Genomic DNA, 12,623 nt, shown 5'->3' with positions numbered 1-12,623 from the left:
CTCCTGAGGCCTTGCCAGTGAAATCCCAGCTGGAAGGCTCCTGGCATCACAGCAGGATTGGGATTGACAGCTCTCTCCTATCACCACAGATCAGTGCAAGCCGTGGTCCTACCCAGCTGGATGGAGTGATGGAGGTGGAGCCAACACCTCTCTCAGCCCCCCCAGACATCCCCTCCCCGAGGCAGGAGCAGCACCTGAGAGCACCCTGGCTGCAAAATCCTCCTCTAACCCAGATTTGTTTGAAGGGCTCCAGAGCCCTCGCGCTCCAGGCAAAGTTCAGGCAATTCCAGGGCACTACTTCCCAGCGCTCTAAATTAGCTGCTAAGAATGGGACTCCTCTGTGGCAAGGTGACATGCTCCTTGTCTTTGCTGGGGGACAAGGGACATCACAAGCTCTTTTGGGAGGAGATTTGGACAGATCACCTGAGTGAGGCGGTTGCACTCAGACCTGTCCTCTGACCGATGACCCACCACTATAAAATAGATGCCTGCACATCCTTTTGCAGGCACGGCCGTGACTCCCAATGACAGCGGACACGCTGGGAGCACACACTGCCAGAGCCTCTCCCAGCAAACCCATCAATCCCAGAGCCTCCAAGCAGGGTCTGAGCAGCCCTGGGACCACCGTTAGACCTGCTAAAGTAGCTGGAAAAAGCTAACCAAGCTTCCTGGCTGCTGTCTGCTTTTCCCAAGCCATGCTGGGGCTCTAAGTAACAGACACAACCTCTCTCCAGTAACCTGGCTTTGCTGGTACACACAGACACCACCATCACATTACTGCTAATAATGAATACAACACTTAGAACACACCTTGCTGCTTCAAACTTCAGCATTGTACCTGTCAATTACTTGTTAACCCTCTAATCATGCCTGCTATTAATTTTTTTTAACTATATTATCCAGCTCCATCTCTGAATTAAAGTTCCTTATAGCTTCTGAGGATGTACAGCCCAGAGATGGGACTCAGGCTGTGACAGACCTTTATGCTGATACAGGGCGGCAGCTCCGGTATCTGTAGAACAATTTAAACCCTTTTCGATCACTTACAATATCCACGTCTGATGTGCTAATAATTATTCTTTATTTTTAGGTGAGGACCCAAACTAAAATTACATCTCACCCTCCAAGTTATTTGAAAAAAGCTGCCAGATTTGGGCTAAAAAAATCCCAGTGATCTCATACTTTTCATCATATGTACTGGAGGAAAAAAGAAGGGGGGAAAAAAAAAGTGAAGGCGTTTTTATAGGTCACCCAGGCAAAGGGGTTAGTTTTACTTCTGAGAAAAGAGGGAAGAGAAACTGCAGGTGGAGAAAAGAGCAAAGAGGAGCTTTTGGAAGCATGCAAATGAGAGACGAGGCAGGATGGGAAATATATGTTAATCCTCCAAACTATAACTGAATAGTGAGCAATCATCAGCAGACAAAAACACACTTTCGGAGAAAAAAAAATAATAATCCAATGCTTTGTGTTTGCAACCAAGATGATTATTTTATTTATTTCAAGGCTCCCACCTGCAGGCTTTGGGGCTGGCTGCTGGTGGAGCAATGCTCAATCCTTGACACTGCTCCAGCTCCCAGGAGCTGAGCAGAACACACACCCTCATCTTTAAATGAAGACCCGCACCTAAGGATTTCTTTACCCAGGGGTGCAAAAAAGGAGGGGGAAAAAAGAGAATAATCAAGTTTTAAATTACTCCCTGCTCTTTGGGACTGCACAGAGTAAACTGTGAATGATGCTCGATGACCCTGCCCACACAAAGCACGGAGTCAGCACCGAGCTCATGCACTATCCCACACTACAGCACCCATCGTGCCTCCTCTGCCTGTTCCAGGGGATGTGCATTGCTGGACTCCCACTCCCATCATCCCATCCCACCAGCAGCCCTCAGGAAAGCACACAGAGCTCAGGCCATGCTGAAAAGGGCTTCACACAAGTGAACCCATGCAAAAGCTGAGCCCCCAAATGATCAAACTGACTCTTGATTCATCCCCCCACCCCAAACTGAGCAACCCTCCACCATTTCCCTTGGGAACCTCTGCTGAGGAATATGCAGACAAGCTGTCCCAGCAAAAGGTGTGCTGGGTGGAAAGAGGGATCGACTGAGACAGACTAATGTCAGCCCAAAATCTGGGGCAGGGAGGGTGCTGGCTGGCTGGCTGGCACACAAATTAATATTTATAATTAAGTGGAAAGGCCCCTGAAGGCTTGCACTGCCACCTGACTCTACAGGGGAGACTACTTCATAATTAATACACTGGTCAAACAGCTTGTGGAAAATAAGTTTCCTGATGAATTTACCCCATTCTTGCCCTGTTCTGAGAGTGAAACAATCCCTCCCCTCTCTGCAGACAGCACCACACATAGCAGGATGTACCCAAGGCCCTTGAGTCCAAATCTGGCTCAAGGCAGGACCAGTGGGATCAAGTTACCCACTCCGAGGATGACCCAGCAGAGTGCAGTGTTTCTGCTTTGGGGACACCAAGGGACAGGGCTACCAGGGCCAAGTCCTGTCCTTAGCACAGCTCAGAGCAACGTCAAAGCCTCCATCACCTCAGCTTGCTCTTACTAGGTTTCGGGGCCATGACACAAGTGGATCACTCCGCTGCAAAGTTGCTGCTCTCACCCTTCCCAGCAGCTTCCAGAGCCCTGAACTGGGCACTAGCAACACCCTGCAAGGTGTGATGGGACTGAATGACAAAATCTCCCTTCACCAGCCTTTGATCTAGGGAATTAAATAATCCCCCAAGGCCACCTCTTCCTGGAGAAGCTCACAGGGTTAGTGCATGAGGGAGTATTCTGTTCAGGATCCTATGAGCTGCCTCTCTCTTGCCTCCAGTCCCTGTGCTGCCTCTTAGCAGACACAGGATTTGGCAGAGAGATGATGATGATGAAACTGCATTTGCACACACAGGACCTGGTGGGAACCTAAAGTCATTGACAGGAGGCAGGGGAGCTGGTCCTGCAAGAGAAATATAGTACAGGCAAGTGTGTACCACAGCAGGACCTGTCTGAACTCATGCCAAAGGAGGGGGCCAAGATCCCAGGGACATCCACCTGGGTGATTCCAGCTCTGCAGGTAAGGATGTGGTGGAAATAACCCGCTGTCCTTTCACTCAAGCCAGGCTTCTACCCTCCAACTCCTCTTCCAGAACAAGGTTTGTGGCAGTGCAAAGAAATGGTGCATGGGGACTTTGCCCAAGCTTTTACCCCATAGGAGGAAGAAGAGCTTCACCCCAGACCAGGAGCTCTGAAAGGATGTCGGGGTGCAGAAGGGGATTGCATGGGATGGGAGGGGAGGCAATGCCCTCAGGGACCAGCAGCCACGTGGGAGGGACTGACTCATTCTGCGGCTGCGGGGAAACCAACCACTGGGAGGAGAGGAGCTGGGAAGGAAGGAGTAAAGCATGTGAGCAGCACGTGGGACAGATCCTGCACTGAGGGATGGCAGGATGCCTGTTCCCCCCAAATCCAGAGCCATAGTTATGCCTGCTCAGGGGTCCCCCCACCAGCTGTCTCCAGCAATGTGAAGCCTTTTTTGTCATCACCCACCCTCTCTCCTCACTGGGCAGGGGAAACGATGCTGCCCTTTGTACAAGGTGCTGATGTCAGGCACATCCCACCACCATGGCATATGGCACATGGCATATGAAACATTCACAAAGCTGGGAAGTTAATTATTCATCCAAACAGAAGACAAAACACTTTACTAATTGTCCTGGAAGGAAGGAGCTGGGAAAGGTGTGGGAGATGGGGCAGGCATCAGGTTGGAGACTGGCAACATTAATGAAAGGAAAGAGAGGAAAAAGGTCTTATCTGGTGTGATCAAATTATTGCTGAGCTTTTGGATGGAGGGTTGTTTCTTTACTCATTTATCCTATAGGACAACACTCTTTGCAATGGTTCACACACCAGCAGGGTAACCCTTTCAGGATGCTGCACTTGTAGTCTGATTTAGCGCTTGTTCTCCAAGCCTCATATCCACTCCCTCGAGCTTCCTTGCCTGGAGGTGCACTGTATTCCCTCAGTCAGGAAAACACAGGTGTGGGCGCTGGGGGAAGAGCCTGTTCCTAGCCCAGGCGTGGCAAGTGTGTGCTCTCACACAGGCATGGTGGGCTCTCACACAGGCATGGTGCGCCAGGCACACTGCTGGGGGCCAGCACCCCAAACCATGAGGGGATGCAGCACATGAATATTCCCAGACAGAGCTGCTCTCAGCCCCTGTTCCCCTCCCAGCTCTGGAATTCCATTATCAAAAAGACCACCCGAACACACAGAACTTGCACGAGGTGTACTAAATACCAGAAGGCAAAGCATCTCTGTCTTTGCCATGGGGGAGCTCAGGGGGACCTGTGGAAAGGAACTTTCCAGGACAGTAAACCCAAAAGGAGCAAAACCACCCTACTTGTCCTGGGCTCACGTTGCAACCTTGCAGCATGGCAGGAAGCAACCTCTCGGAACCACTCTGTCCTGCTTTGCACCAGCCCTAGCAGGATATCAGGACACAGATGTGCACAGGATTTCCCTGGGAGGTCAGAGGGAAGGACTGAGTTCACAATTAGTTTTTGGGACAGGACTTGGGAGAGCCAAGCTTTCCTCCTCCAGCACAGGCTGGTGCCCATCCGGTTGGCTACAGATTTGTGAAGGACATGGCAAGCACCGCCAGCATTCTTTCAGTCCTGCTTTTCCTTGGCCATGCTCCACCCCACAAAATCCTTTAATGAAAACCACCATGCCCAAGGGCTTCACAAAAGGCACCCAGGTGTAGCGGTTGTTATTAAACCCTCCGAAAAACCCTGACGCCAGCTCTTCCTTTTAGTGACCCCAGTGTATTTATCCTGCTTTTACAGCAGCTGCTTCCCCAGCTCCCAAGCAGCACAACTTCACAAGGGCCTTTTGATTCCCATTTTGCTTTTTTTCCCATTGTTAGCAGCATTCCCCCACTCCTTCACCTCTCACGTGTTATTGTATTACTGCTATAAAAAAAAGCCAATGGTGTGACACGCTCAGGCACTGGAGTGTGTGAAGCACACACCCACCTGGATATTTGCAGAGGGAGTTTAACCCTTCTTACTCCATGAGCGCCTTCAAATATGGTGTAGGACAAAGCAGGCAGCTGCAGGGTCCTTGTTCTCTATTCCTAGTGGCACCCAGGGAGCACGGAGCTAATGCTCCAGTTGATGATGGCTGAAGCTCCTTCAACCTCACCCTCTCAGGACCACCAATTAAGAGGTCACCAAGCTCCCACTGCTCTTTCTGACCCATTTTCTCCTTTTTTGGTCCAGGTCACACTGCATCAAGCAGGTCACAAGTCCAGCTTCAGCACTTGTCCAGCTCTGGTCCATGCACTGGTAAGGTGAGCATCCCCAATCCCCAAGGAAACACACATGTTCCCCTCCCTGGCTCTGCCTCAGAACTAGTAACGGCATTTTATGTGCACTTTCAGATAAAATTATTTTTAGCTGGGGGAGAACAGGCTGTTTTTTCAGGCAGCAATGAAGATTTGGAAACCACAGGTTATAAACAGAGCAGGTTTACAAATGTGACTATTAGTTCCCCAGTGGAAGCTTTAGCATCAGGGAGCTTTAAGGTGGGCGTCAATTTCCACTGAGATGAAAAAAGCTGGATTTATTGACACAAGAAGCAAACACCAGTTGAACCCTTGTCAGTGCCATCCATTCCTGCATAGAGTCCCAGGAGGCTGCTCGGAGGAGGAGCCACTCATTAGGCCAGTTTACACCAGGAAGATCATGCAGAAAATCCCACTGCTCATGGAAATCCCAGTGTGGTGTCTGGGACCATGATGCCACCTGCATTAAGGACCTCTCCTATCAGATACATGGCAAAAAATAAGTCCAGATAGGAAGAGTAATATTCTGCATCACACTCAGAATGACAAGGGCCAGAAAGCTTGATGTTGGGGCCCTCTGGGATGGATCCTGGGGTGGGGCCTGCTTACACAGATGTCTTCCTTGGTCCATCATCATGGGACGCATCAGCATCCCAAACGGGTCAACACATCCTGAGGCAAGTGCTACTCTACATTTCTGATGCTCACAACATCCCCTCCACCACACCACTGCCTATTGATAAGTTACAACAAGATCCCCAAGAAGTACTTCCCACAAATATCTGTCCAGACACTCACATACTCATCAAGTGGAAAGTTTTAGACTGCAGAGACGATCTCGAACCCACCGGTCGCCCGCACACGTCCCCCAGTGCAGGCTTCACCACCCGCCTTACGCAACCAACACAGAACGAACCGCCAAGTGCAAATCTTCTCCCACAAGCTGTTTGCAAGTCATTTGCCAGCCAAGGATTATTTGCTGCAGAAATTTGCCAATAATTCAGCAGATCAAACAGGCAAGACTTTCTTGCAAGGGAGGCGCAACCATGGCACCAAGGAACAGCAGCTTTGTCGGTACCAAATGGCAAAAGCAAGAGCTGAACAGCAGAGAGGAGCCCATGACCTGGTCCAGCTGATCCCTGTGACTCCATCCTCCCCAAAACCAGTCCAGGATGAAAATCTGTATGTTGCCTCCTCCACCCATCATAGAACAGATTTTGCCCCAAAAGGTCAGTGAGGCCACACACCAGCGGGCACCAGCTCTGCGGGAACAAAGCCAGCAGGTAACCAGGTGTTTCTTGGGGAGGGTTCCATTCTGCTGAAGCAACACCATCAGGATACAAGGGGGTAATGGTGCAGACCATAACCAGCAGTGCCGGGGGACCCAGGTACCTCCTGTCAGGGTGGCTGGTATGGAGCTCACAGCCCTTCATGGACAATTGATTCCCTGGCATGGCGCCTGGCCCAGCGCGGCACTGAAAGAAGCTGGCGAGGCTTTTGCAAGTGAGTAATTGCCAAGTGCTGACTCAGCACCAGCTCGGTTACAGTCAGCTCGCGCAGAGCCACCGGGAGGGCAGGAACAGGTTCACAGCCATCCCCTCCTTCCCAGCCCCGTGCTTACCCTTGGCCCACACCCCAAAGATGCCCAGAGATGGCCAGTGGGCATTTCCCAGCCACCCAGCCACTTTCTGTGCACTCAGACCAGCACCACAGTTGCAACAGTGAAGACAAGAGCCCCTCCTGTTGTTAATGCTGTCTCCAAAGGTGTGACCAGGGATTTGAGCAGCTTTGCCCAGCCCAGAAGCCTTGGAGTCCTCCCCATGAATCACTTTGCAGATGCAGAATGGCAGCATCCTATGCAAAAGCTGCACTGCCCACAGGCAGCTTGTCTGCTGCTCACCAGAAGCATCACCCCACCACCAGCACACCCTGCCTTCTCAAGTGGACATGGTTCCACACCCCAGCAAGGCCATCCAGGTCCCCCTTGGACCAAGTGAGTCAAAATGTTCCTGACCATGTTCTCCTTAAGACTCCTCTCAAGCACAGTCTCAACCTGCACCTCTCCACGGTGGATGGGCAGCACCCATCACCACACCCCTGGCAGCATCAGGCTTAGCATCCCACTTCCTCCTCTGAACACCCAAATGGGTGTCACATCCCATGTGGTGCCACCACATTGTAAGCCAAGAAACAGGACTGTGCAACAAGCATCTCTATAGACTCCATGCATCTCACCTGGCTTCTATGCCTCAGTTTCCCACACAACCCCACAGCTGCCCTGCACCCAGCAAAGCTCATGAAGAACTCAGAGATGCACAGGCACCATCTGTTTGTACACATCAAATCAGCCACTCTAAATGTGGCAGCATGCAAAAAAAAATAGGTACAATCCAGGCACTGCTTTCCTGGAGTCCCTCCATGGCTGCAGGCACTCACCTGCCCTCCACACAGCAAGAGCAGTCACCCTGGAGGGCTTTTGCTCCAGCCAATTGCCACTCTTAGCTAACACAAGCCCAAAGAGCTCTGCTCATTTCTGTCACTAGCACAGCCCATCACACTGCAACCAGGACTCAAATCTGGGCCATGTGCCTGGCAGGTGACACCAGCAGTGACACTCAAGCAGCACCCATGAAGCTCTGTGTGCTACCACCCCCAGAATGCTGGAATGCTGAATAGGCATCACCTGGAACATGACCCCACTCAGACCTCATTCCCAAACTCCCAGCCCCAGGCCACACCTGGAAAGTGCTCCACAAGGCAAAATATGAAGAGATTTCCTCCCTCCACATGTGGTGTCTGAACAAAACAGACCACATCCAGTTGCTTATCAGGCCATTCTCCTCGTCCTCACCTCACACTATGCACAGATGGGTGACAGACGTCAGGACATCAACTGAGGAAATCGAGACACGGTGCTCTCGGAATCAGCCCTCCTCACCTGATGAGGAACTGGGTCCCACTCTCAGCTGCCCACAGCAAAGCCTACACAAGAGCCTCCAGCACAGGAAACCATCTTCTCCTCCCTGCCAGCTGGGATGAAGAACCACCAACAACAACAGCAAACCAGAGCCTTGCCCGATGTCCTGGAGCTCACAATTCCACCAGGACAAGCCCCCCACGCTCTGCTGCCCAACCGATGCCCCCAGTGGCCTCGTGCCACCCAACTCACCCACTGAGGACCACGATGAAGTCCATGACGTTCCAGCCGTTGCGCAGGTACGAGCCCTTGTGGAAAACAAACCCCAGAGCCACAATCTTAATCCCAGCTTCGAAGCAGAAAATCCCAATGAAGTAGGGCTCCGTCTTCTCCTGCCAGAAGGAAATCAGTGACGCAGTGAGAGGGGGAGACTGGGCAAACAGAGAACCAGGCACTTCACATTGACCCAACTCATGTCTCATCCCACCTTCCCCAGACTCGTCCTCTCTTTTGGGAGTTTTCCTAGCCCTTCCTCAGTCAGCATCAACCTTCAAAAAAAAAAGATCATGGCTATGAGCCACTCAAGGTTGTCCAGTCCTTCCCTACCTCACTTTTTAAGGGGCTTAAACCTTCCAGAACCCTTTCCTTAGATAATGAATATGTTACAGCAGCCTCAGGAAGGCTGGAGGAGGTGGTCTCAGAGGAAACCTCCTGCCCTACAACCCTGAAAACAGAACAAATTGCCCAGTAGGATTGGGTGGCTCTGCTTGGCTGATGTCCCTGCTCACCCACCAGCCCACCCAAAGCAGGGCAGAGAGGGATGAACATGGGGTACTTACTAGTCTCCGGGACATGGGCGTCTTGTCATCCTCAGGGAGGTGCTGTTCAAGGGCCAGCACGATGCAGTTGGCAATGATGGTCGCCAGGATCATGTACTCAAAGGGAGTGGAGGGGAGTTAAGGAACAGAGAAAAGGTGGATGACATTCCCAGCCCCCCAGCCCACCCTGTTTCATCTGCTCATTAGACAGCACCACCACTTTCCCCACTGGAACACACACACAGTCCAGCTTTCACCTCCTGCTGCAGGTGGTTGAAGCCCACCTTTGTGTTGCTTGAAAATGAGATGGGTGACAAGAGAACTGAGAGTCTCCAAGACCTTTCTCACCTCATCACCTCCTTCCCAAGTTCATGTGGCACTAACCAACAGCCTTTTTTTGGGCTGGGAACTCCCCTGGTGGAAGCTCAGAAGATAGACACAAGTCTGAAGGGGGACAGATCAGGTTGGGCTTCATCTGGAAGAGGGTTTGGCATGGTCCCTGGCAGTGTTAGGGAAGATCTCCCTGGCATGACACGTTGCTGACCAGGGCTGCTTTTCTTCTCTTTTCCCTCACAAAGCAACAGGAGATGATGCTTGGAGAGGGAAGGTGTCACAGGCTATCAGGAGTCCTGGTCCTAAAGCATCTCCATGGGAGGGACCACCTGCACTGCCTGAGGAGAATAGGGCATCTCTTGCAGGTCCTGAGAATCTGGCCTGAATCAGTCCTCCCTGTGCCCTGTGTTGGCAAGTGGATGTGCCATTGCCAAGCGCACCATGGGCAGCAGGATGAGCTCAGGCAACACTGGAATCTGCAGAGCACATGGTTGAGCATTCACAGCTCAAGACACTGATGGCAGCTGAGGCTGAGCTTCAGTTCAGGCAGGGTGGAAACTCCCCATGGAGACATCCCAGCTCACCCACACCTCAGCAAGACTCCAAGGGGTAGGAGCACCTTGTCAACATGGCCTTAAGACCATCTTAAATCCTACATTCATGTCTAGATCTTACACATCATTCCCCTGGAGCAACCTTGAGCCAGGAAAAAAGGCAGCAGATGCTGGAGTCTGAGGACCTGAATGGGAGGGGAAGAAAAGCGCAGGTTGATTCCCAGGAAAGCATCCCAAACTCAGGTCCCTCCTGCCTTTTGATTCATGGAATCAAGGCAGGGACATGGAGCTGCCTCCTCCTGCCTGGCCCACTGCCGAGCCCTGAAAACAAAGCACTTCCAAGTGACAGGATGGCCATCCCTTTCCAACTTCCCATCCATCTTTCCCACATCTTCACAATAAAAGCCTTGTTGTCCTCAATAACAAAATGTGGAGCAATTCATCAGCAGGCAGCACACCCCTGCTCTGCTCCCTCCATGCCAAAAACCCACAGCTCTATTACTGTCACCATTGGCAGCAGCAGCCATCCTGGGAGGGGACTGCCACCTTCCCAAAGCCAGTCTCTGTGGAAGGGGGATGTGATCCCACCAGGGACGGATTTGCCCATAAAGAAATCGCCCACACTTACACCATTCCAAACCAGCACAGAGAAGAGCCCCCAGGTTGAGCCTTTCCCTATCACACCAGGCTTTTCCAGACCCAGCACCTTCAGGTTCAAAAGTCTTAGGCCAGGAGATGCCTAATGCCCATGATATCACCCCAGGAAAAAGAGTGAACTTGCCTTTTGCAACCTTGCCTTCTGGCCATTAACTGTAGTGGAGGGTTTTAAACCAGTGGCCTGAGCCCATGGATAAGAGAAGGCATCCCAGGGCTGGCCATAATCACGGAAAATGGGAAAACGACAAGTGACCCTACCAGCAGTGACACTGCACCAATGCGAGCAAGGTGGGAGCAGGGATGGGCGTCAAAGCAGGTCCCCAGAGAGATGGCCAGGAGGGACAGCCAAGCAGAGCCTACAGGAGCTGGGAGGAATTTATCCCAGTAGGAAACAGAGCCAGGAAAAATTCAGCCAAGGCATTTAACAGGCCACTCAATGAAATTAATGGTCGCTAAGTTAGAGGCAAACCCAAAGAGATGCTGCAGAGCAACTGCTGCCTGTTTGCACCATGCTGCCAGCCAGGCATGAACATGAGTAGCTTCCTGTGTTTGGGGAGGGGGCCAGACCCCAAAAGTTTTCCTCTGGGGCTTAACATAAGTGGGGATTTTACCACAAGTGTCCTGTGAAAGCCAGGTCCTCTCCCTGCTTCCCACCTCTGGCCGTGTCCACAGGCAGACCGCGGCACTTGGCCCTGCGCCACCAGCCTATTTGGGATCTTTTTGTATCATTTTCCTGAAAGTCTGTGAGCAATTAGCACCAGCTTAAAAGAAAAACAGCGTGTTAGCGGGGCGGTGCAGCCAGCTCCCCAGGCACCAGGCACATTTGCCTAGATGAGAAGTGTGGGAACTGCGCGGTGAGTCTGTCTGTCTGTCTACCCCGGCACAGCTAAACCCACCAAGCATCCTGCCCTCCTCCCCACCACAGCCACTATTCCCCTTGGGGGAAACACCCAGGTTGGAAAAACCCAACTTCTCCAAAGGCAGCAGTGTGTGAGCCCTGCTCAGCAGTGCCTGGGAGGGCTCAGGACCACCTCTAATGTCTAAGCTCACTCCTATGTTTCCTTGCAGGCTCCAGCATCTGGTTCAAAAGCACAGGGATGGTGCACATCTGCCCCAGCACCGAACCCCATCCCTGTTCCACCTCTGGCAAGTGCATGGCACATGGTAAAGGAGACACCATAGAATCACGGAATAGTTTAGGTTAAAAGAGACCTTAAAGACCATCTCATTCCCATTCCCCTGCTGTGGGCAGCGACTCCCCTCACTAGACCAGGTTGCTCAGAGCCCCATCCAACCTGGCCAAGTCTGAAAGGGCAATTGCTGCCCTAAGCACTGACCTAACCATGAGGTTTCTGCCAAAAGTGACTCTTCAAACCCCACTGACCCAGTTCTCCAAGGAGCCGAGCCTGGGTTATCACATCCAGAATGAGAGCTCCAAGACACCAACCCTGTGGAAACAAGATCCCATAGCTCCAGCTGTGTCAGATTTTGAGAGACCAAGGGTAAGAAAAACCTCCCAAGGGACAGCAGGAACATCTGGCTCAACTGAGGGATATTTTATCTCCACGTTTCATGTCTGCCAAGAAAACATCCTCCCAGCTCAGGGCTGGAGCCCACCAGACAATGTTCTATGACTGCTTTGTTTTCTCTGACATTAGATGTCTAATTACACAACCTTCCAGCCACCCAAAATGCAGAGTAGCCCTCGCCTCCCTCCAAGCTCACTAGTACAAGCCCATCTCTCTCCAGCCTTCTCCTCCTCCTCCTTCATCTGGCTTCTCCTGAAGGATCATTAGGGAGCCGATAAAAATAGGTTTTCTTATTGATTTATCTCCTTTACCCAATGCTCTCTCCCCTGAACCGTTGACTTGTTTCCTTAGCAACTCAGCCGATCCCTGTGCACACCACACCTGCAGCACCATGATTCCCACCTAGTGTCTTTGAGGCAGGGACAGTGACCCCAGGCCATGTGGACATCTGCTTGAGCCATGACCCAG

At 51.8% G+C, this 12,623-nt stretch overlaps 1 protein-coding gene across 3 annotated transcripts in view; it reads right to left on the bottom strand.

Moving 5' to 3' along the window:
- The window catches only part of CACNA1E (calcium voltage-gated channel subunit alpha1 E), a 131,705-nt gene that overhangs the window by 72,905 nt on the left and 46,177 nt on the right, over positions 1 to 12,623 (bottom strand). For 2 of the 3 annotated variants that reach the window (XM_071565741.1, XM_071565742.1), the window contains exons 1-2: positions 9,104 to 9,204; positions 8,517 to 8,656 (exon numbers count right to left, since the gene is read on the bottom strand). In XM_071565741.1, coding sequence (XP_071421842.1) covers positions 8,517 to 8,656; positions 9,104 to 9,196 — 233 coding nt within the window. In that variant the 5' untranslated portion in view covers positions 9,197 to 9,204. Of the gene's footprint in view, positions 1 to 8,516; positions 8,657 to 9,103; positions 9,210 to 12,623 lie in introns of those variants that run through there. The other variant, XM_071565743.1, reaches the window with a different exon arrangement.

Source organism: Pithys albifrons, chromosome 10 (genome assembly GCF_047495875.1).
Source record: "Pithys albifrons albifrons isolate INPA30051 chromosome 10, PitAlb_v1, whole genome shotgun sequence".
In the NCBI taxonomy this organism is placed as follows: Eukaryota; Metazoa; Chordata; class Aves; order Passeriformes; family Thamnophilidae; genus Pithys; species Pithys albifrons.
This window is presented reverse-complemented; position numbering and strand designations above follow the sequence as displayed.